This window comes from Rhopalosiphum padi, chromosome 3 (genome assembly GCF_020882245.1).
Source record: "Rhopalosiphum padi isolate XX-2018 chromosome 3, ASM2088224v1, whole genome shotgun sequence".
Classification (NCBI taxonomy): domain Eukaryota; kingdom Metazoa; phylum Arthropoda; class Insecta; order Hemiptera; family Aphididae; genus Rhopalosiphum; species Rhopalosiphum padi.
This window is the reverse complement of record NC_083599.1, coordinates 48,935,617-48,961,033: the sequence shown is the minus strand read 5'-3', so window position 1 is coordinate 48,961,033 and position 25,417 is coordinate 48,935,617. Positions and strand designations below refer to the sequence as shown.

General features: G+C 26.9%; 2 protein-coding genes across 2 annotated transcripts; one reads left to right on the top strand and one right to left on the bottom strand.

Moving 5' to 3' along the window:
• Positions 1-220: 220 nt before the first annotated feature.
• On the bottom strand, positions 221-12,612 carry LOC132925164 (jerky protein homolog-like). The gene is made up of 2 exons (XM_060989584.1): positions 11,067-12,612; positions 221-264 (listed from the first exon to the last, which is right to left on the bottom strand). The coding sequence occupies exons 1-2, from the start codon at positions 12,610-12,612 to the stop codon at positions 221-223; spliced, it is 1,590 nt and encodes a 529-aa protein (XP_060845567.1).
• Positions 12,613-13,286: 674 nt separating this feature from the next.
• On the top strand, positions 13,287-21,305 carry LOC132926762 (uncharacterized). Its single transcript, XM_060991152.1, has 6 exons — positions 13,287-13,602; positions 17,512-17,638; positions 18,713-18,860; positions 19,080-19,143; positions 19,275-19,423; positions 20,863-21,305. Exons 1-6 carry the CDS (start codon positions 13,567-13,569, stop codon positions 20,990-20,992), a joined length of 654 nt encoding a protein of 217 aa, XP_060847135.1. The 5' UTR covers positions 13,287-13,566; the 3' UTR covers positions 20,993-21,305.
• Positions 21,306-25,417: the final 4,112 nt, after the last annotated feature.

The window sequence follows — 25,417 nt, the reverse complement described above, 5'->3', positions numbered from 1 at the left end:
AAATATTGACAAATACAAATTAACTAATTGGTGTCATCATTTCATAGGTACAGCAAACAAAAAAATAAATAATTTTATTTGGTAATTAAAAAAACAATATTGAATATACCTATTGTGTTCATAATATTAGGAGAAAATAAACATTACTAGATCAAAAAGTGTGTGCTAATGGACTATTAGATAATTTTGTAATTAATTGACTACAAAATAATTAAATTAATTAAGAAATTAAAATTTGCAACTCTATAGCAGCAGCCTGCCAGTCTGCAATAAAAATAAAGTTATAAATACTTAACTCAAGTGATATATCAATTAAAAATAATTAAATATTGTTATAGTTTGTGCAAAATGATCATATAAACATTTCATGAAAATTTCAAATCTATATTCTATACTAGTATTTCTCAACCAGTATGTGGCGGGATAAGTCCAAATTTATCCCAAAATATATGAAATGTCATACAAAATGTACAAATATTTTTGAAAACGTTGGTTAGTGCTCATCTACGTCTACTATATTTGTAATTTTTTTATTTAATTTTTAAGAGCATTTTTGTCATTTTAATGTCATATTTTGAGTAATTTGAAAGCTTTGATAAATGTTTACAGAATTGTATAGTAAAATAGAGTACAATTTAAAAAAATATATATTTTTATTAATTTAAAACAAATGTTTGTAATTTTTTTTTGGTCATCTTTAATGTTTTTAAAACCATCAACTTCCGAGCCCTAGTAATTAGTTAATAAGTATTTGATTGAATATTGATGACAATTAAAAATAATTTAGCTGTTATTACTTATTGACATTTATTGTCAATTTTGTTAGTTTTTTTACTGAAAATAATAATTATGATTCGCATTTAAGTTAAAAGTTTCAAAATTTAATTTCTTGTTTCGTGAAAAAAACATTATTAGAGTTGTGTGAATAATATAGGGAGCCACCCACTTGTAGCACTTAACAAAATTAACTTAGAGGTAAGAATATTATCTAAGGCACCCGTAGGCTTTTATTGATGTTTTCATTCTATAGCTATGTAAAATATTAAAACTTTAACAATTTAAAATACTTATAATTCATTTTAAAATAAAAATACTAATAAAAGCCTACATGATTCCCTAGATAATATTCCTACCTTTAATGAACAGTTCCAATTTTGTGTGTTTAGCTTAAATATTTGAGTAAAATATAGAAAGATATTGTCAAACTTAAAAATAAAATTAGTAAGAACACTATCTATGTTGTCTTAATGATTTTTTACGATATTTGAATTTTTAAGTGAATTTTAACATTTTATATACTCATAACTTGTACAACAAATTGAAGTATCGTGAAAATGTCAATATAGGAGCACAGAGATAATATTTTGAACCTAAATTTGATAATTCAAAGGTCAAATCACTTTAATATTCTAATACTAAAGCTAACTTTAAGCTTTTTTGATTGGTTCTATACTCCTTTATCTGTTAAACTTAAATTTGGTAAATTTCGTAGATGGGTAAAATAAAGAAAACAAATAGTGCGTTGTCGCCCAATAAAACATACATATCATGATACTTATTAATAAAATATAGGAAAAAATAAAAATCCAATTTAAAAATCTTAATTTTTTTTAATTTAAATATTTCGATTAACGAAACCAAAAAATATTTTTGTGTAATCTAAAAATTGTTAGGTACATAATTTAACACATTTTTCAAGGAACATTATAACGTTACAATATAAAATTATAGTTAGAACTTAGAGTTACTCGTCTCCAGTGTAAGGTGGCCAGAGGGGTCCACGAATATAGAAAAAGAGATCAAAAATATACTTTCTGGGTAGTGAACACGTCATCAGAAATTCAAGTCTGCGCACGCCAATATATATAGGTGTAAAACTTTAAAAGTAAATAGGTATATAATATATACCTACCATTACAATATATAACACGCGCAGTTCAATAATATTGTGTAGGTATACCTACATATAATATATTCTTACGTGGCTTTACAGTAAACAGGGATGCCACGCCACATTTTCACTTTAATATTCAAATTCTAAAGTATACCACATTTTTAGATATTTAGATTTGTATATATTTTAAGAGATTTCTATGCAACGATACCTAAATATTTTTTTTTAATTAAAATCACCCATTTTTCCTATAAATTATCGTGTAAATGATTTCTTTGAAAATATTGATATAACTAAAATTGAAATTGAATTTCGAACAAGTAATTTTTGAGTTGTTGTATAACTTTGTGTTATAATAAAAGGTTAGAATGATTAATATATACCCATGATAATATAAATTTCGTTGATAGGTATAGGGAATCCCTATATTAGGGATTATGGTAATTTAAAAATTATAGTAGGTAATTAATATTTATTTATTGGTTATCACTTTTAATAATTTGTAAAAATTATCCGATTATAATGAATACTACATTATATATTTCATGTTATATTTTATGTTTTTATAAAACCCATTCCATTTTAGGTGCTATTATCCTTAGTAGTCAGTACCTTTATACATTTTTATAATTCTAAATATTCTTTTTCATTTTGATTCGGATACTATATCATCATTTTTCAAAAAGAAAAAAAATATCTGAATTTACAGGAAAAAAATTTGTATTACGTTTAGTTCCCCAAGCACTCCAAACAAATTTTTAATAATTGAAAATAATTAAATACGATGGTTTGAATAAATACACTATTAGAAGAAAATTTGAGATGAATGTGTTAGGCGATTCAACCTGTATAATCAATATATTTAACACTGCTATAGTAGTAAGTAGTATAGTGCTATTGTATATATATACATTATTTGTACAGCAGTTTGTACATTTAATATATAAATATACATATGTATACTGTATAGCCATAGCTGGTATGTGTATGTGAGTATATCAACAAGTAAAATACGTAGTTACCTGTGTACATTAGGGAGGAGCTAACTCGTGAGAGTAAAACGGACAGACGCAATAATATTGATTTATTGTAATACGTTTTCGTGGAAATATATAGATTTACCTAGACTGGATGCTACACTACTCCTATTGCTAAAACCAAAAAGTAACACTTCATGTTATAATATAATATTAAATTATGTTGTGCATCATTGTATAATTGAACTTCATTCAGAATTTAAAAATAAGTAGGCCAGTGGGCAGTGGGTACCGCTCTGCTGTACATTAGCTTCCAGTGGATTGCTGTACTGGGTGTCTTAAAGTTGAATTCAATGATACAATATCATTATATACAATTATAATTGTGATTAATTCAATTGTGATCAATTATAATGCAATAAACTTATTTAAAAGGAACATTCTACAGTGGCTATTGGATTCTCCTTATGAATTAAATTTATAATAATATTTCTGTACTTATTTTCAATTGTTAATTCTATTATAAGTTACCTAACTCAATTTGTATACACCTTAAATCTTCATACGCTTATTTCTTTTTATATATTTTCGTTTTAACTATATACTTGTAATTTATATGTAATTATTATATTTTTGAACTCCTGGGCCTCCACACGAGTCATCTCAGTGGGGCCCAGTATTCATATGTATATGAAATTAAATTAAATAAATAAATAAAATAAATAAATTATATACAATATATTTTAATTGGCAAATGAAAAACTTATGAAGAATCTTGTGTTAAATTTTCAAGTAATTTTATCCCGGAAATAATTTTTTATTAACATTTATAAAAAAAATCTAAAAATATGAAAAATTCAAATGTTTAGTTGATATTTTAGAGAGCTGAAAATAAAAAATACTTAATAGTTAAAAGTAAATTATATTATCAGGAAAACAAATAAAAAACAGAGATTTTACGCGTATCCAATTTTCAACAAAATTGATTTTTTGTGTGTGTAACTGTAACAGAAACGAATAACTTATAGATAATTTACATTAGTACCAAATATTTATATTTTTGTTTTTTATTCACAATGATATTTTTCGTTTTTTTAGCTAATATATAGCTATATAGGTTTGAGAAATTTTCAATTTTTTTTAGTTTTTTTTATCCAGAAATATTGATTGAAAATTATTCACTGCAGGGTATAGACATATTTGAAAATTTAATACAAGATATCCCATACAAGTTATTCTTATATTTGTGATATATCAATTATCATTAAATCAATTAATTTAACACATCCATAATAGTGATCAACTTTACACTTAGTAACACCTAATGTACAACAGAGCGATATACACTTACCTCTTACCTATACTATTATTTTACGTTTAAAGTGTTGGTTTTAGGGAAAAAATTATGGAATTGTCGTTTTAAACAAATGTGTACTTAATACTTTAACATTATAGTTAGGCATTTTTTTTAGAAGCTTATTTTATAGAACATTTATTTATTTATTTTTTTAATACTTTATGCTTAATATTATTTATTCTGGTACATTTCAAGTCATAAACATAATATTTATTGTAAATTTATATTTTTTCGGAAATGTTTTTTGAAAAATAACTTGGAAAATGTTGGTATTTTTAGTACACATTACGCGTTTCTCTAGTACGTTAAATTTTCACAGCCTGGTTAATAAAATACTACGAATTATAGGTGTATAGGTACTTGGTTGTTCTATACCGATTGAAATTTGATGAAAAACCCACCCCGGTGTGACGTCTATATACCTACTCACCTCCGAACACAGTCCCCGCGCAAATGTAACAATAAAAGGTAATAAGTACTGCATATATACATCCACAGTTGTTACACATATAATAATATAACTTCGAACGATGGATGGCGCGGACGCGAGTAGCTGTAAAGGAGTGGTGTAGTTGGCCCCGCGGCGATGGGTCGGCTGTGATGACGATGGCGAGTGGAAGGACAGGGTTTTTCGACACGCTGCCGTATTGTAATATTTTTCACGATAATGATGTTGTTACGCGCGAGCCGTGAACTTTATTAAATAAATATACTTTTGCACCCTTAAAATATTCACCCTGATACACCCTCTTATACAATAGGCAAGCAAAATTTACAACTTGAGAATATTATACAGTTTTTTTTTAATTCCTTGGCTGAGTAGTATACTAGCAAAATGAGAAAATATAATATGGCAGTAATATTGTTCCGTCTACTAAACAAAAATTAATTTTACTTATAATCAAGAATACACGAGAATGAGAATTGTATACGGTATACCCCTTGTTAAGTTGTTAAACCGCAGCTCAACTACAGGGCAGGCGCTAGGTTTTGCGAGTTTGCCACCCCCTTCCACCTGCCCTGTTCAACTATACAAATTATATGTTCCCTACTAAAACTTATACATGGTATGATAATAAGAACGCTACTAATCAATGTATCATGTTCAATATGGGCAGCCGCTTCCCAGACAAAAATAAAATCCTTAAGTCATCTATTCTATAGTAAGTTTTTGAGAATATCATTAAAGACTCCGGTTTATGCAAAATACCTAAACAACTTCACAACGACACGGGATTACCCAAATAACTAAAAAACTTCACTTCAAACTGATAGTGCCTGTCACAACTAATTATTAAAATAAATAAATTATAATAAAATAAATTATTAACTAATCTGTTAATTATTATAAAAATGAACGACATTGATACGGAATTTAAAAACAAATTTAAAACATCGGTCACTGAACGGACGGTACAGATTCATAAAAACTATCAAAGGAGCTTAGTCCTCCCTTAATAATAAAAAAAAAAATTATAACTTTTTCGTGGTAAATTAATTTTTGAATTTGTATAATATCGATTCAAAATGAATAAATAATAATAATGCAAATTGCACAGTAAAATGCACTATGCAGTACGACGTGATACGCACACATATAAGTCAATGCCAACGAATTCACGATATAACCGCAATAAACATAACTTTATGAGACATTTTGTAATTTTTACTTATTTAATGCTATATTTTATACTAAGCATACGCAACCCTATTAATTATTAGTGTCACCTAACGTAAAAAAACTATATGGATAGGAGGTTTACCTAAAAGTTACCGTATTTATCGGTTATTGTTTGCGCATCGTCTGTTTACCAGCGTCAAATTATCGTACATGGCTTGCACAACAACATAAGTACTAGGTATATAATAAAAGGTTAAAATAACTTTTAATACCGAATTCTTGTTGAATAATATTGTTATAATTCACATTAATAAATACAATCGTGTATTATATTATAATCAATTAAAAATAATTTGGCTTAATTAAATTACATTTTAATCATTGTTTATATGAAAGTAAATTAATATATTATCATAATTATATAATATATACATTATACAAAATAACATAGTTCTAAGTTAGAAATTTAGAATACATACCAATTGGAATTATATTGGGATATTATAAATCAGTACTTTTTGCAGTTTATTATAATAATGTGTTACATTATAGCAAACAGTTTGCACTTTTGAATATTTACATTATAAATGTATAAATTAGAATACGAATTTTCTTCAGTTAAAATAATATGAAATTTGTTTATACTTATTTTTAATTATAGTGTTATACTGATAGCCATCAGTAGCCTATAGTAATATATATTAGAATAATAATTAATAAAGTAATAATGTAACAAACACTATATACACAAAATAGGTACTGTACGAAACCGAAATCGTTGTAATGAGTCGGCGGGTAGGGAGACACTATTATTTCCAATCTGAGTCCGCGTCGCCGAACAATGAATGAAAAAAGATTAAAATGAGCATAAACAGATTACAGATGAGTGATTATTTTAGTACTATTCATTTCTTCTCGAAAAATACTAACGTTTTAAAAAAATTTTTTTTACATAATTTGAATTATTCATTATAAATTTACAAATAAAGTATATTTTTACTATTTTTCATTGTTATAATTTTTTAAGTTTTTACTTTTTGAATGACGGCACAAGCAATTTTAAATTCATATTCCAAACAAAATATTTTTCTGAGAACTTTGACCTATACAAATCGAGTTTCGAACGAGTAGTTAATTATGGCGCATAACTGCTGTTTCTAGGCAAATATTATTATTATTGCACAATCGACGATATCATTATGATACTATTAATATTTTTATACTTACTATATATGAATTGTATCGTACACATGCTTGACACACAAGAATGTGCAATATTTTAAATAAAGTATATGATAGATAAATAGTAAATGGTTCGATCAATGAACAATATATAGTACTTGACGCCTATATATTTAAATACACTATTTAAAACTACGGCTATATAGAAAGTATTTTATACTTAATTATTTGAAATATTCGAGACCCATTCATTTTGAAGGTATAATCATATTATTATAATACTAGTAATTGTAGAATATGTATGTATTTTGTATTTTAAAAACGAAAATATTTTCCACCGAGCTGATACAGTGTCAGTACATTATTATATTAATACCTAGAAATAGGACACGGGTATTATAGGTCTAGGTATAGGTATAATAATATGCTACTCTTGGTAATTCAATGGGGTATCCAATGGAGGAGAGGGTATGGATCTAAAAAAAATACTTAACTCTTTTTCAACTAATTATAGACATTAGAAATTTTTCATTTTTTTAGTTTCTTTTTTATTAACAATTATTTGCTGGACAAAAATGCTTGAAAATGTAATACATGGTCCCTAATATACTACCAATTAAAATATATAGAACATTTTCGAAAAACATTTAAATTAAAAATTACTATAAAATAATAAATGTGAAATATCGAAAACATTTTAATTATTTTATAGTTGGAAATTCATAGTCATTTTTTTTATATTTAAAATTTTAAAATTTATGACGAGGTTAAAAACATTTTGCAATCTATACAAAAAAAAAGTTTACAGGAAAGTCAAATAACCGTTTATTAAAGTTTCTACGACATTGGATATTCTATCTGTGTAATAACTATTTTTCCTCAAACGATTTTTGATATTTTGTTGTAGGTAATTAAAAAAACAGCAGTTATTAGTTTTATTTAAAATTTTCTTTATACCCATGTTTATTTGACCATTATATTCTATTATAAATTTCATTTTTAAAATATTTTGACCCCTTTTGAGTTATTTATAGGTCTGAAAAATGTTCAATCTGTTTTTTAGATTCTGAACTGAGCGATGAATGTATTGATTTTACAATGATGTATGTTTTTTAAAATTTTTTTTTTGTGTCTGTCATCACGTTTTAGAGTAGAAATAATGCTTTGAGTTTTCACTTCAGCTCTTCTTTGAAAAGGAAAATTCATCTAGTTGGTACTTTGAGGAAGTCAAAAGTAAAAAATTTCTAGTATAGTTTTCAAAAGCGTTAGGAAAAGTCCAGAAAAAGTAACGAAAAAACGGGAATTTTTACGCATAACCACTTTTCGACAAAATCGATTTTTTGATTTTGCTGTAACTCATTGTACTCATTGTAAATACTTGAAATTTTCACCAAATATTTATATTATGATTATCTATATTTACGATTAAATTTTCAAAATATTTTGACCTTTTTTAAGCTACTTATAGACAATTTAAATTTTTGACTTTTTTTCTTTAAATTCCAATAAAAAAAATATTGGCTATCCAAAAAAATCTTTAAAATTTAAGACAAGGTTTATTATAAGTTGTACTTATCGTAATAAAAAATCGTTAGTCACAATTTTTGTTTATAAGCATTTAAAGTTCAATTGTTTACGAAATATATCAAAACCGCGGAAAATTGCAAGGAATTTTGAAGTTGAAAATTCATAAAATTTTTGTAATTTTATACCTAAGGTTAAAAAACCCAATACAATGTTATCCATAAGTTTTCCTTCAAGTAACTGTAAAAAAATATATCTGCGTCAATATAGAAAAAATTTTATAATCGTATGAAATTTAATTTTTTACGAAATTGCATAAAATAACGAAATATTACAATTTAAATATAGGTAATAATATAATATAATCCTACTAATTATCATTAACTGACAAATCATCTCCGTTCAGAATCGTTTTTCGTATACAATGATACCTGTCATTGCATTCAAATTTAACACATCCACACGACCATATAGTCCATTTCTACTATACAGCAGAGCGATAACCACTTGCCCACTTTTTATTTTTTGTTTCAAGTGCTTTAATCAAAAGTTATTGTATATTGTGTTATTATTTTATTTTAGTTGAACATTTATAAAATGTACTATTTGTATTGCTTAAACTTGAAATTTTAATACAATCTTCAAAACCAAAAAAATCTAAAAAATAAATAAGCATAATTTTTTTTATAGACAATGTTCAAATTCGGATGAAATTGCATATTCAAAGTTTAAACTACAAATATGATATTTATTATTTTGTTATGAATTAAAAACATTATTTTTGTGTAGAACTTTTATGAAAATATTTACACAATACCAATGATAGTTTGCACCCTTTTTCCCTTTCCTATACTAAGACCATTATTTTAATACTCACGTACTTATAATATTTTAATGTATAATATACTATATGCGTGTGTATAACATATGGGACAAGTTTTAGTTTATGATTACCCAATTTTCTCGCTTTTTAAATTTTTTTATTATTTATTTATATACTTAAATAAATAATGGCTGTATTTTAATTAAGCTTTAACTAATCGTTTCATTTCCAAGCCATATTTTTAGCTCATATTTTAGATACGACCATCATTGTTGATATTTGTAGGCTTGTATTAGATGATAGCAGTGATTTCCGCTTAATATTAAGTCATGGACCCCAGCTTAATACAACTTAACCTCTTTTTCGTATATGCATGAAAAAATATTTATGGAAATTCTCCACTTTCTGCGTATACATATAGTAATTAAGTATACATTTCAATTTAGTTTAGACATAAAAATAAAGAAAACATTCTGTATCCGTGTGAATCGTCGTTGTCATGAAACATTGCTCGCGATTTAGTCGTTCGGACAAGCACAACCCTACTATCATTAACCCACAGACCCCTGGGGATCTGCAGACCACTTATTGAGGACCACTGATTTATAGTGTTTAGACTAAAATTGTGTTTGTAAACAACATAACTAAAAAAAAAACCATATTATCCGCGTGACATCGCGCAATAGAGTAAATTAGAGTTCATTTAACAATTATATTTTATCATGTATTCATATATAAATGTATATTGTATTGACTAGCCCATACTAACCCAAAAATTTCAAAATTATTCAATTAAATATAAAAATAAAAATTTAAGTGAGCTAATTTAAAAAAAGGCCCTTTGATATAGACATGTAAATCATCCACATTATTGTCAATTTAATGTAAAAAAGGGGGATTTTTAATAAAAGGCTACCAGACAATAATTTGTGTACCTAGCGCCAAATTCTTTAATGCACCTTTGGAAATAAATTGTGTTATTCTTTAAAACTAATGTCTATAGTTTAGTATTTAAATTTTCAAGAACAAAATAATATTCAAATGATTGTGATTTTAGTTAGGAATCTATCAAAATATTTTACAAAGAAAAATAAAGAATTTTGTAAAAACTATTATTTATTACATTTCAATAATATTAATTTGAGTGAATTTATTATGAACATTTTTAATGGTGTATTTAGATACGTATGTAATGTTTGTATACTGTACCTATATATACGTGGTTCTTATTCTTATACCTCCCTTTTAAACACAATAATTTACTAAAATTTAGATATATGTAGTACTTAAATAATATAATAATAATATTATACGTTTTTAGTATAATACGTACTATTATATAATAATATACAACATTATTACAGTAGATCATCGATTATTCGCACTAATTGGGACCTCGGTTACAGATAAACGATTTGTGCAGATAATCAAATAATGATTAAAAATACACAATTAACATACATTTATGTAAATGTTTTATGTAACTATCAATAAACCTTATATACTGAATGTATAACGTATAAGTATAATATGATAAAATAAATAAGTATATATATATATATATATATGTATTGTTAAAAGTACATAATATCATTTATTTAAATTTTAAATTTAAAAATATAAAATTAAAATACATTTTTGGATTTATTCAAAATAATAGTCAATTTTTTTTTGCACTGCTAATGAACTTCTCTTTTTCGCTGCTAAATCCTTTATTCTTTTTAATAATAAAAGTTCGGTTGAATTACTTTCTGGTTGTTGTTCATACCATTGCATTGCCGTCTCTAATGCTGTAAATGCTTCACCAGGCATAGGACCGCTATAATTTTCCACGTCTTCATATTCATTTGTATCATTTTCAATTCCAAAAGACAGTTCTGTTCTTTTTACAGAATCAACAATTTCGTCGTCGTTTAAAATCTCGAATCCCAAATTATTCGCATCATTTTCTAGCCAATCGTTCACATCGACTTCGTTATTTCCTTCGAATCCAGGAATAGATTTCAGTAAATTTGTGATTTCTGAAATTTCTTGTATCTTTTGTTCTTCATGAATTACTTCTGCAATTGGCCATAATTTATTCCAGGCATTTTTTATATTTTGTGTTGTAATTGATTGCCAAGATTCAGCTAACATATAACATGCATCTTTTAAATTAAAATTATTATAAAAACTTGCGACATTTTTTACGCTATCCGCTAACAGTAAATGTCGTAATATTTGTTTTCTATAAATTCGTTTAAGCTTTTCAATTACGCCTTGATCCATAGGTTGAATTATAGCAGTAGTACTTACAGGAAAAAACATAACATTAAAATCTGAGTTTACCCTATTCAATTTTTCAACAGAAAAATGAGATGGTGCATTATCTAATAAAAGCAAAACTTTTCCTTTTCTTCCTTTACATTCACGTTCTCGTTTAACTCTAGGTATAAATTCACCAGAATACCACTCATAAAATAAATCGGAGTTAATCCGTGCACTTTTTTGCGCCTTATATTTCACTGGAAGTTGAGGAACATTTTTGAAACACCGTGGTTTAATAGTCTTTCCAATGACTAATAATGGTAAAGCGTGATCTCCACTAGCATTGGCGCAAACTATTGCAGTAATCTTATCTTTACCAACTTTATAACCAGGGGCTGACGATTCACGACGTGGTGCTAATGATTTACGCGGAAATGCTTTCCAGTTTATACTTGTTTCATCTGCGTTGTAAATGTCATTTCTTGTGTATCCTTCTTGTTTTATGACGTTCAAAAATAATTCTTTAAATTTTTCTTCAGATGTAGAATTATATAACATTTTCCTCTCAATATTAAGTTCTTTTATTCCATGTCGCGATTTAAAATTTTTTAACCAGCCTGAACTAGCTTTGAAATCAGATGTACTGCCCATTTTGCTATTAAATATTAATGCTTGTTCACACAATATAGGCCCCGATATGGGGTTACCTAAATTTCTATTTTGTACATACCACAAAAAAAGTGCTTCATCCAACTTAACATTTGCGGCACATTTCATTACTTTTCTAGTTTTAATGCCATCAGACGAATCCATCTTTGATGCATATGATAAAATAGTTTCTTTTTTACGTTTTATATCGCCAATAGTAGACTTACCTACATTATAAAATTGAGCCAAAGAAGATCCACTTTCTCCTTTATCGAGTTTTTCTATTATTTCGATTTTTGTTTCAATATTTAACACATTATGTTTTCTTCTGGAACCCATTTTTATTCAAACGCGTGTTAAACTCGACCGCGTTTACGAACTACAATGAATTAGAATGAATAACTAAACCGAAGATTACACACAACGGACACATTAAACAGTATACGGGCCGCAGTATGGATAATAAAATAACGATAAGACCGGATTATATAAATACATAAATGTGTACAAAAAACTTCGTAGTGCGGATAATCGACGCTCCGCGGCCGGTACCTACATGTGTCTACACATGACATTATTATTATATCGTGACGCGCGCGCGCGCGGTGTGTGTGTGTGTGTGTTATGATCGCGCGCGCGGTCCGTACGGCGCAACCGAAACGACGGAGGGTGCTGTGCGCGCGAATATACTGAGAATCAACAAATATAATATTATTATTTCCAGATTAGTCCGCCGCCCGCCGCCGACGCGCCGCTGACGATGACGACGTGTATGTGTAGGTACGGCGAGCAAATACGACGTATTGATTATATTATTTCGCGAACTCGACGCGTCGCCGCCGCGCGTTCTCCGGCGAGATCGCGCGTGTCCCGCCCGTCCGCCCGCCCATCCGCCGTGGCCCACGTACCCGTCCCCGCGGTACGCCGCCGCGGCGGGCGGTCACGCGGGAAATGAGTGGAAAAAAGAGGCGGGAGAGCCGGCGGCGGCGGCGGCGGCAGGGACAGACGCGCCAGCAGCAGCAGCAGCAGCAGCAGCGTCGTAGTGTTGCCCAGAACACCGGCGGACCCGAAACCGGAGCGTTAACTCTCTGCCACGTCCTCTTATATAATACTATCTATCTCTTACATCCCTGTATTGAACACCGACAATAAAATACAATACAACATTCATTAATTATACCTAATTAACTATATAGTATTATACGCTTTTATCGTTGTTATTCAATATAATATTATATATTGTACCTACTCGATTTGCGAAATAACGGTGAAACGGACAAACCCGATCCCGCCATGGACATGAATCAAATTTTGAAAGACCTTCCCAAGGTACGTAGATACATCACACCCGCAGTATACGCGAAAACTACGCGACACCGGCGGACGTAATATTTAAATGTAATATATATTAAGTAGTAACTGTTGCGCGTATCGTGAAAATACGTGTATTACCACGATTATATGGGTATGGCTTGAGTACCACCTACCTGTTACCTGTTACCTGTATGTCTGCACAGAAATAATATTACGTAGGTGGGTAGTGCGCGCGTACATCTCGTGCTTTTCGCGCTAAATACGATACGATTTGGCAGTTGACGCACAGCTGGTAATAAATATAAGAATTGATGATAAAGTAATAGTACTATCATAGTATATATTATTATGTACGCGTAGAAAAATATTTTTAATAATATTGGGTTCAATAATTTGATTGGTTATAGCACATAGACCCATATATAGGTAAACGTATAACTTATAACTTTATGTAGGTTTATACCTAATTAAAATCGGGTCGACGGGATTCGCGCAACGCCATGTCGATTATACGTATTATACAAATTACATAATTACTTATGTTGCAACACTTTAAAATATAATATATTATTAATATTTTAATTTAAAAATGATATAACTAAACAAATATTGTTATTTATGCAACTACAAACTCCAGTGAGCTATGTATGCAGTGGTTATTGTAGTAATACCATTTGTACCTACATACATAAATATATTATAAAAAGTAAGGTGGTTGTATACTAATCGACCACTTAAAATATAATCAAATCAAGACCATTTATCGTTACTTTCTATATATAGTAGAAACGTTTTATTAAATTACACCAAAGACGTAAAAAAAAATCATTGACAAAAGATAACAAATTAAATTAGATTCAATAGTTCATTATTTATTGTTGTGTGTAATTAATTATAATATTTTATCACGTACAAAGAGTTGTTTTAAGGCGTTTAAAAATGATACTATGTTAGTTAAATATACACGGATAATAATAATACGATATAATTAAAACAGAATAATCGTAATAATATTACAAGTTATTTATTTATTTATTATTCACCAATGTATCTACGTATAGTAAGATATAATAAAATCTTATAAATTGCGATGAGTTTTTCAAGTCTGCTTACCTATAATGAGTATAATTTACCATTTAATTATATATTTAATATATTACAATTATTATTCATATTATTTTTCAAAAGCTATATCGCCTATATCATTATATCAATCTCTTTTAAATGTTCTTTAATTGCAGTTTGTTTTATTATTTTTACGTTTTTACAATTATTATACTCGTTCAAATTTTATATTAGAGCAATTTTCATTAAAGCAAAATATATGATAGACTTGAGGGTGACTTATATCAAGTAGGCAGAATAGGCAGATAATTAATTTATAATTAGTGTATGCTTTTTTGAAAATAAAATTAATAATCGTAACAATTTAAAACTTTATTTTTAATTTTGTAATAATTCTGATAATTGATAAGTGGTGGTATTGTTATCGGTTAGGTAATAATTATTATACTCTATGAGTTGAGGGCTGCATGCAGACTGCAATAACTGTAAATAATTGTGGATTTTGCCTTTTCCATATAATATATAGTATACCTACTAAACTAAAATATTATTAGCTTATATTTCGATGTTGTATGAGTAATGACATTTTCACGTAATTTTTTTATCGATATTATAGATCCCAAAGAAATTTATTCAGCTATGCGCATATGATAATTTTAAAGTGTCAATTATTTTAACATCTTATAACTTGACTATCATAACGCAAGTAATAATTTATAGGTTTATAAGTTCTGGGGTGACACCACTGGGCGACTTCCTCACTCACGCCTTACCATCACAAAACTAGTTTATTTATTCATTTTTTATTGTACAGATTGTAAATTTCCATATTTTAAATAAATAATAAAAAAAGTTCATACATTTATAGAGTAGTGCACAATGTTATTCTCAACTATAAAATATTGCACTTAACTTATTGTTGAATGATCGCTGTGACTTCTACATTCTACTATAAATAATAATTTTATTATTTACACCTCTATATGACCATTCATTATTCAATGATGAATAATTTTAATTTATACGGTTTACCTATATATATTGATGTTAGCCGGTTCGACTATCATTATCTCTACAATTGGTATGACCAAATCATATTATAATATATATAAATATTGTATTATACATAATAGTATTTATATTTTAATATTTATACTATAGTTACTAATAAGTAATATACTACTACTATTTAGTATTTAGTAACTACTAAGCAGTGCATTATAGTCCATATCACGCTTCCAATTCGATTATACTCTCCACTAACTGATTAGCTGTTTCTCTATTGTTACCATCTTGCTATCGACACTTTGGGTATAGATGTAAATCATCCATCTAATTATACGGGTATATGACTTTATGACTTATGTACCTCACAATATTTTTATTTTCTAAAATTTGTTATGTTTCGTTGTGTTTTTGATCCTTTGTCTTCGTTCTTCACTTACTGTCCCATTAATTTTTTTTTTAAATACTCTTAGTCTTCCAGTATCTGATATTGTTAATACCTTCGTTTTTTTAGTGATATTTACATTATAAACGGTGTTGGAACAAATACATTTTAGTACCTATTTACTTAAATATATTTTTGAATTTAAATCCTAACCACGAAGTGTAAAATTTAATATTTTGCAAGTTATACAGTATACACTCATCTTGTTTAGTCAGCTTGATCCATATGTAGTATTTTATGTATTCAAAAAGCTAAAAGGCATATTTTTTTAATTTTCTGTTTATACTTTTAGTCCATTGAATTATCTACATTGAAAATAGGTAAATAGTTGGTTAGTTGCAAGTGGCTATTTTTAATAAATTGCAAATAGGTACAAATCAGACAGTGTACATAATATTAAAATATAATTTTTATTTTGTGTCATAATTATTTGAGTTAGGTACATAGTTATTCATAGATTTTATAATGCATATTAGTTATATGCAATAATAGGTTAATGAGTAAATGAAATAATCTAATCTTGTAGATATCAAAACGGTATAACATAAAAACTACGTTGCAATACATGCGAAATTATAAAAATAACTATTTTTTTATTTTATAAATATCAAAGATTAATTATGTTTGATGCTCAAAAATAACGAAATTTAAATGATCAAAAATTAAGTCATTTTTTAAAATATACTTATATAGATTTTATTATTCAAAGTACACTTAGAAAAAAATTAATTTTACTTTTGATATTTTGAAAATAATAAGCAATATAAACTAAAAATCATAATTATCTTTAAAATATCACCTCAGTTGACAACAATCTTTTCATTCTCGTTACCTCAACTCAATATCACTACTATTTCTGATATTGATATATTATATAGGTAGATCGTAGATGTATTGATTTCTTCTAGTGCTTACTAATAACTAAATATGAACTAATTTTTAGTATTAGTGAATTATACCCAAGTTTAGATTAGGTATCTATAGTTATTATTGACCAACTATAATTTATAATAGACTTTTATTTGTAGTTATGAACTATGTTTTAGTTTTTACTTTAAAGGAAATTGATCGAACTCATAGGATTTAATAAGTCAACGTTTCACTTCTATTTCAATTGTTTTATATTTTGTTAAACTTTTTCGTTTAAAATGTGTAAATGGGTATTGATATTACATCTGATTGTATGAACACTATGAACCTATATACTACTATGTACATCTTTGTGTTGCGTCTATAGGTACGCGCGTATGAATAAAAAATATAGCTGTAGCCCTGTAATATACAATATACTCCAAATAAGTATACTAACCAATTTAATATAAACTATGTGTTAATGTGTTATGTATATTGAATATTATTTAAATATAATCGAGCAATTTAAATTATTGATTTTACATTTTTGTCTTCAGGAAATGCGAGCTATGCACATCAAAGGAGAAAGAGCAAAACGTGAATTGGCTGAATTGGAAAATAAGGAAAAGTATGCTGTTAGGAAGTTGATGGAGGCAACATTACAAAAAAAAAAGGAGAATGAGGGTAATATTTTTAAACATTATTCTGTTTTTTGATAAAATAATTTTAAGTATTACTTACAATTAGTTATATAGTTTATATAGGTTAGCGTTATTTTTTAAACAACCAAAATGCGTATATATATATATATATACCTAATATATATGACACTAAAATGTTTCGAAATTTAATAATTACCCATAAAATAAATTTAAATTAGATTTAGAAAATTATTATTATCTTCTGTTTAAGTTATATTATAATTAACTAGACACTAATACAATCGGCCCACGCGTGTCTATTTGTATATATTTCATACAGCGGCTCGCTTCAAAGTGATGAAATCTTTTTGAATCGTTAACAATTTAATTTTTAATAATTAAATTATTTATCAAAGCTGTTTAAAGACTACTATACAATATGGATTTAATAATCATTAAAAATTTCAAACTATGTTCAAAATATTTTCAACTACTCATCAATATACTTAATATTGATGTTAAGCATTTAAGCTTTAAATAAAAATAATAGATTTACTCTAGGTATTTACAGTCAACATTTACAAGATTTTGTTAAAAACTCAATAAAAAAATCTATTTTTTTTTTGTGTTCATCTTCCTTTATTTTCAAAATTAGAAATATAGCTGCAAAATACTTGAATATATTTGGATCTACATATTGGGTAAATAGGTATATTTTCTTATATGGAAAAATTTGAAAACTCATTATATATATAGGTACCCCGTACCCATCACGCTTAACAGATGAGTAAATGACTATCTCCACTAGAAATTTCTATACTTTTGTACATTTATATGTAACATAACTTTGTTATAGATAAACTGTAGTATTATTAAATCTATAGTTAATTAATTAAATAAAATATGTTTAAAATAAGGGTATCAGCTTTTTATTTTTGTCCAGTTCGCGAAACCATTTTAATTTTTGAATGTAGCCTGAGTATAAACATTTTCCAACCACTGTAATAGTATTAGTATTAACTATTAGTGTATTAAAGTATTAGTCTAATTTTATATTTATATACATTTATATGATTAAGAATAATTTAATAATAGTTTATAAATGTTTATTATTAAGCGATGTTAAAAGCGGCTCAAGAAAGCTTGGATTGCTTGATACAAAAACTTAATGAGCGTAAAGCTAAAAGTGAAATTTTAATGAAGAAAATCAATCAAAAACGCAGTAATTCGCTCATGGTAGACATGCAGGATAGAGAAGCAGCTCAGTAAGTTATCGATTAGAGATTAAAATATATGTGTCTAAATATATTATAATTTATTATACTATACCTCCACCTATCGCTGATATAAAAATTGTACGTGATTACAACCACATTGTCTTTACTTTTAAACTAAATTACTAATTATGTATATATAAAAGTATAAGTTTTGTATAAATGAATTAAGTATTTATTTTTATTTTCTAATAAGAATCATTTTTTCAGAAACCATGCTGAGATCACCAAGCGAATGATGGAAAAGATACAAGAACAAACTGAAATCGTAGAAGTAAATACAATATATATATATACTTAATATATAATTATATATAATTTAATGTTGAATATTTTATATTCATGTACTTACCTACATATCATTTAAACAATTGAATTGACTAAATTGTATATTTAATTTTATAGAAACAAACGATTATACTGAAACGTTCACATGGATCCAAAGAGTCGTCCAAATACTATCGTTCTAAGATCAACAATTTGAAAGCAGAGATTGCTGATAAACAAAATGAGCTGGATTATGTGTTGAATGTATATACCGGCTTAGGCAAAGCGTAAGCAACAATATTATTCATTTCAAAATTAAAATCATTTAGTCTTTTTAAGTACGTTTATAAATACTGAGTTTAAAATAAAATTGCAATATTTGATGTAGATTGCAGCAGCTCATCAGATGTATAGAATACAATTAATATGAAATTTGACTACTCTCTAAAATAGGTTTTATTTAATCTTATTATTTAATATATTATTATTATAGAAACTCGAAATATATTAAACTAAGTAGTAAATACTTAAAAACTAAAGTTAAGTTCATAGTTACAATATATTTTACACATTGAAAAAAATTTAATTTTTTTTTATTAATTTATTATACGGTTACCTATAAGCGAAAAAGTATCATTTGATATATTTTTTTAAATAAGAAAAAGGATTACCTACAGGGTATATAACCAAATCTATTTGACATATTTTGTTAAATATTAAAACTGTATTTTTTATTATACTATACCAACGACTTACTTATATTTCCGTCAGATTGTAAAAATAAATATTACTAATTTTCATCATTATGTACCTATAAATAGTAAATACCTACTGATTTACTATGTATTTATACTATTGAACTACCAAGACATTTACAGTTATTGTAGTTTACTTATTATTTGTATAAATCTGACAAATTACCTGAAAAACAAGAACTTATCACTCATTGCATGGATCTTAGATTGACTTTATCGGAAGGGGGTAAATCAGATATAAATGGTATAGATCTAGCATTCTAGCAAAGTAGCAAATGAACTAGAACATATTCGTTATACTTTATCAACCAAAAAAATTACACCACATCATGTTTTACAGTACATTTTCGACACAGATATGAAAGAAACATTTTCAAATATTTAGATTGCACTACGCATTGTTGACAATATCAGTAACAGTTGCGTCTGGAGAACGTAGTTTTTAAAAATTAAAACTCATTAAAACATATCTTAGACTAAGACTATCATCACTTGCGAGTTGCGATTTTATCTATAGAGAACGATATTGCTGAAACTCTTGATTTGTCAAGTTTGTTGAATGGCTTTGCAAAAATTAAAGCAAGAAAAGTGCCTCTGTAAAGGCTTTTGTATAAAATTTTAATTTGATTAAACTTAACTATTATTAAAAAAAAATTTTCCTTATCTTAATTTTCCTAAAAAGTTCATTATACAGTTTTGGGGCGCCAATTTGCCTAAGACTGGCCCTGAATGCATGTCGTACCACGCAGTACCTCGTACCTACATATACGCTATATTAATTGGAAGTGATCATTTTAATAGTAACCGATCCTAGATCCTGATACATATTCTAACTTTAATATAATTGTATTATTTATTTTATTATTTGTTATTTGATATAATGATATAAATATTTTTAATGTTTTGTTTTATTTTTTTTGCCTGATTTACATAAATATTTATATTATATATATTTATCATTTATCTATTAGTTGCCAAGAGATGCATCAAAAGAACGTGAAGAAGTCTTCGGAATGCAAGGAAATGGACGAAAATGCTACTGCAATGCAATCTAGCGTTGATACTTTGAATGGCGACATAAAGAAGTTGACTTCTGAATAAGTTATAAATGAAAGAAACAACTTTTTTTCAAAATTGTTCATTTCTTATTTTTATTTTAATACAAATTTGTACGGTAGTTCCCCTATTTTATTTAATATTATTTTTTAGGCGCGATTTCAAAATCGTGAGTGTTTGAAAGTGTGCTCGTGTGTGTTGTAATCAAGTATCCCTTCATAAATACTACCTACATAATACTTTCCTATACTTTCTCCCAATGGTGGATTTTAATCGAATTCCGGAACTACCTACCTATCTATCTAATATTATATTGTGTTACTTGAATATAAAAATAAACTAAACTGTCATTCATTTATTTGCTGTTTGTAACATATTAATTACCTATAAATCCTGAAATAAGTACTCAACTACTCAAGTGTAAATATTCAAATATAAATTTATTTTTAGCTATCAATAAAGCAACTAATAATATATGCACAGAATATATATATATTCTATGATATATGTACCTACCTAATAGGTATCTATAAATCGTCAGTATTGTAAAGTATTTTAAATACTATCTATCATTTATCAACAAATATTTAAGTAAGTACCTACATTATATTTTTATACTGTATGGATTACTTTCTTTTAAATACTGTTTTTCTGTTTTTCTGATTTTGAATTTTAAATATTTGTAATTGTTATAAAAATAAGCATTAAACGATTTAAACAATCACAGCAAAATCTAATCTTTTTACATGTTGCTATATTAGTATAGGTATTACAATGCCAACATCATGATGAGTTGGTACTAATTTTGAACTATTATTTTGAAATTTTACAGATATTTGTACGGGGTAATTCTTTTATCATAAAACACTCAATATTTCAAAAAGTATTCATGTTTTTGAAAATATTTTTTTGCATAGTTTCAAGTTGTTAAAAAACAACGTTTTTATTAAAAAATTAAATTTTTAAATATCTTTTATCCTTATATTTTTTTAAGTTTTTTACTTTTTTGAATGACAACATAGTTTTAATTTCATATCCCAAAGCAGAATATTTTTCTGAGTATTTATACATAAAAATCGAATTTAGGGTGAGTATAGTTTATGAGTTAAACGTATTTAAAGTTTAGATGCGCGGGGTGTAGTGAACGGGGTTACCCCGCAAAATGTTTTTCCATTACTCCACTTGTATTATATTTCTCAAATAAATACTTTTTTAATGTATTTTTTACTTCAATGTAAGTAGTGTAAATCATACAAATTTACGTAATAATTTTTTCTATATAATATATTAATATGTATGTAGGTGATAGGTTTACCGTTTATCTTTTGTAACAGGAATAGCTGGGCCCAGTTTATGGTTTTCGGAAGTCAGATACGGTTCGCATCATAAAAAATCAAACTTTACTTATTATTATTTTATATTTATAAACACTTTGGCTTTTGGTATCATTGTATTTATTCATGTAGCTCACGGACATATAAGCACTATTGATTATGAATACTAGTACAGCGTAGTACCCATCTAATAACCTAAGCTATTGTATCTATGCCATATCAATGGCTTCAATGTAGATATTTAGGTATAGGTACTTAAACTACATATTTTTTTATTTTTTTATTAACTTATAAAACTAATTAGGCTGTATTTAAATTAATTTTAATACAAACAGGTAGATAACAACGTATTTTTATGATTTTAAATTATAAACAAAACTATAAGGACATTTTAAAAAAAATTTATAAATAGTATAAATATATTTATTATAATTTATAATTGGTAGAAATGAAATACGTGAAAAGTACACATAATACACATTTACGCTAAAATAATAATTATAAGTTATAACTATAGAGCTAGAGCTGTACATTTAATGCATTAAAAATAAACTTTAATAATAAACTAAAAATGTCGAACAATACTGTATAAAATCCAGAAAAGTGTACTAATAAACTTTGTAAATGCATTATAATATAATTTCAATAAATTCAGTAGAAAACGAACTGTAGCCTGTAAATAGGTATACCTATATTTAAGAAATATATTATGTTATAGTTACCTCTCTTATTATATTAAACTTTTTCATTATTTACTGTTTTAACTACTTATATATATATTGTTATTTAATTTGTTGATACCTGTGTTAAAAGCCGTTAGGAGTAGATTTATAAAATATAATAATAATAATAATCATAATAATATATTAATAAATAAAATAATATTTAACAAATATAAAAATCTATCAAGTGTAAAATAGTTTAAATTAAAGATAGGTATTGTTAATTAAGTAGGTACGGCGTTCGTAAAAACCAGTTAATAAAGAATAATTAAAAAATACATATACATATATGATACATATGCATAAAGTTTAATACTTTAATTAACAGAATATGGAAACTACTAAAAATAAAAATTATTTAATAAATAAATAGATATGAAAAATGCAAAAAAATTTAAAACTAAATTGATTGGTATAATGGTTAATGGACAATGGTAAGTACATATAATTTAAACTTAATTGTTTTAAGGATGTCATGTTTTAAAGTAAACTAAATTTAATGTATTTTTCTACAAATCGGCAGGTAGCTGAACAAAAACTATCCAATAAATAAAACATCGATGTAAACACATGCATGTATTAATATATTATTATTTATTATACTATATAGTAGGTACCTAATCTATTTGCTTTTATCATACGACGTACCTAATATATAGCATTATAGCGTACGTACGTATAATGAGGTGTTTTAAGTAGGTTTTATGTTGTACTTTAGTTTACTGTTCAATATGCGGAATGCCTTCAGAGCTCGGAAACATTTCTTCTGCGCGATAAATGAGCGGAACGAATTTTTCTGGTCCATAGTACCGGCTCACCGTATAGTGTTCCTGAAACGGCGGTCGCACTAGTCGCGGCATGCCGAACACCGTTATAGTATTCTGTTTAAGTGTTTTAGCGTCCAAAAATTTTTTCGTCCATTTCGCAACATCACTCGGCGAATAGTTCAGTTCACACGACGCCGACGCGGGTTGATCGGTGCGCATCACCGCCACAGTGGGTTGAGTGTCACTGGTAGTGTACGTGTCATCGCCTTTTGTGTTTAGATCCATAATAATAAATTGTCATGTTTTATGGTTACCATGGCGCTTTTGTAAATTGTTGCCAAACTATGTTTTTCATTATATTTATAATTATAATATATTATATACCTACAACCTACTACTATATAGTACTACTATCTATTATAAATTATAATCTGATGCAAGACGATCGACGAGTTCATTTTTAGCCAATAATAATATGTATATTCAGTGGTGTTCCCATGAATTTTTTTGAGAGTATACTATATCATCAAATACGCATGTATTATGGATTTATGGGTATACGCAGTTACCCATAATATTGAAAAAAAATCTTGAGAGTATACGGCGTATATGTAGTATACCCTATGGGAACACCCCTGTGTATATTATTTGTATTGAACAGTGTCGTAGTCTCGTAGAGTAGGTGATATAGCTCTCAGTATTTACTTTAATTGGTGTCCTATATAATACATGATCAACCTTTATATTCGCATAAAGATTTACTAATACAAAATGTCTCAGATTTCACTAAACTCCACTATAACCGCTTTCATACAAAATTAACCTCAAGTAGGTATGTAGGTACCTACTAATCTGCTTATTAAAAACATAGCTACATCCTCACATTCCCGATAAACCACCTTACAGTCTCAAACGTGATTTACAATTTTAGTGATTAAATAATGTTCGGAGATATTACCGGTGTTACGGATTAAAAAACAGTGTACACGACATATTATTTAACTTAGGATAATATGCTATAATATACAGCGGTTCCCAACCGTGGAGGGAGGGGAATTTAGAGCCTGCTGGAGGGGGGATATAGTGATGATGGAATCACGAAAATAATTATGTTATTTTACAATGTGTAAAATTGAAATCACTATTCGTTTTCAGGTTATCAGGCATCGATAACAATTATATATTATAAATTTCTCATTAAATTTACTTGTTTTATTTATATTTTATATAAATATTTTTGTTTTTATATTCAATAATTTTTTCTTGTACTTAATATTATTACTTCATAAGTTGATTTATAATACATTTTTAAGATGATGGAAATAATAAAAGTAAATAGTTGTATATTATGTAATATATATTTATTTTGTATTGCTCACAAAAAAAAAAAAAAAAATTCGCCTAAACTCTAATTTGAGGAAGGGGAATGAGATTTTTAGTAAATTTACAAGGGGCGTAGAATAAAAAAGGTTGGGAATCACTGCTATAATACCTATGCGGCAGCTATGCATCATATTATTAACTTTAGTTTAAACTTAATAATTATTAAATCTATTATATTTATATGATTTAAAACAAAGATGGCCATAGAGGTGATTGAAGGCTTTTTATTTTTAAATTAGATTTAATATTATATTATATTATTTT

What these genes read in the sequence shown, in the direction of transcription:
- LOC132925164 (XM_060989584.1), bottom strand. Translation starts at nt 12,612, where the DNA reads ATGGGTTCCAGAAGAAAACATAATGTGTTAAATATTGAAACAAAAATC. An exon ending in TTTAGCAGCGAAAAAGAGAA is followed by an intron (nt 265 to 11,066) that starts GTTCATTAGCAG and finishes TTTTTATTGCAG; the next exon opens with ACTGGCAGGCTGCTGCTATA.
- LOC132926762 (XM_060991152.1), top strand. Translation starts at nt 13,567, where the DNA reads ATGGACATGAATCAAATTTTGAAAGACCTTCCCAAG. An exon ending in TTTTGAAAGACCTTCCCAAG is followed by an intron (nt 13,603 to 17,511) that starts GTACGTAGATAC and finishes TTTTGTCTTCAG; the next exon opens with GAAATGCGAGCTATGCACAT. An exon ending in AACAAACTGAAATCGTAGAA is followed by an intron (nt 19,144 to 19,274) that starts GTAAATACAATA and finishes TTAATTTTATAG; the next exon opens with AAACAAACGATTATACTGAA.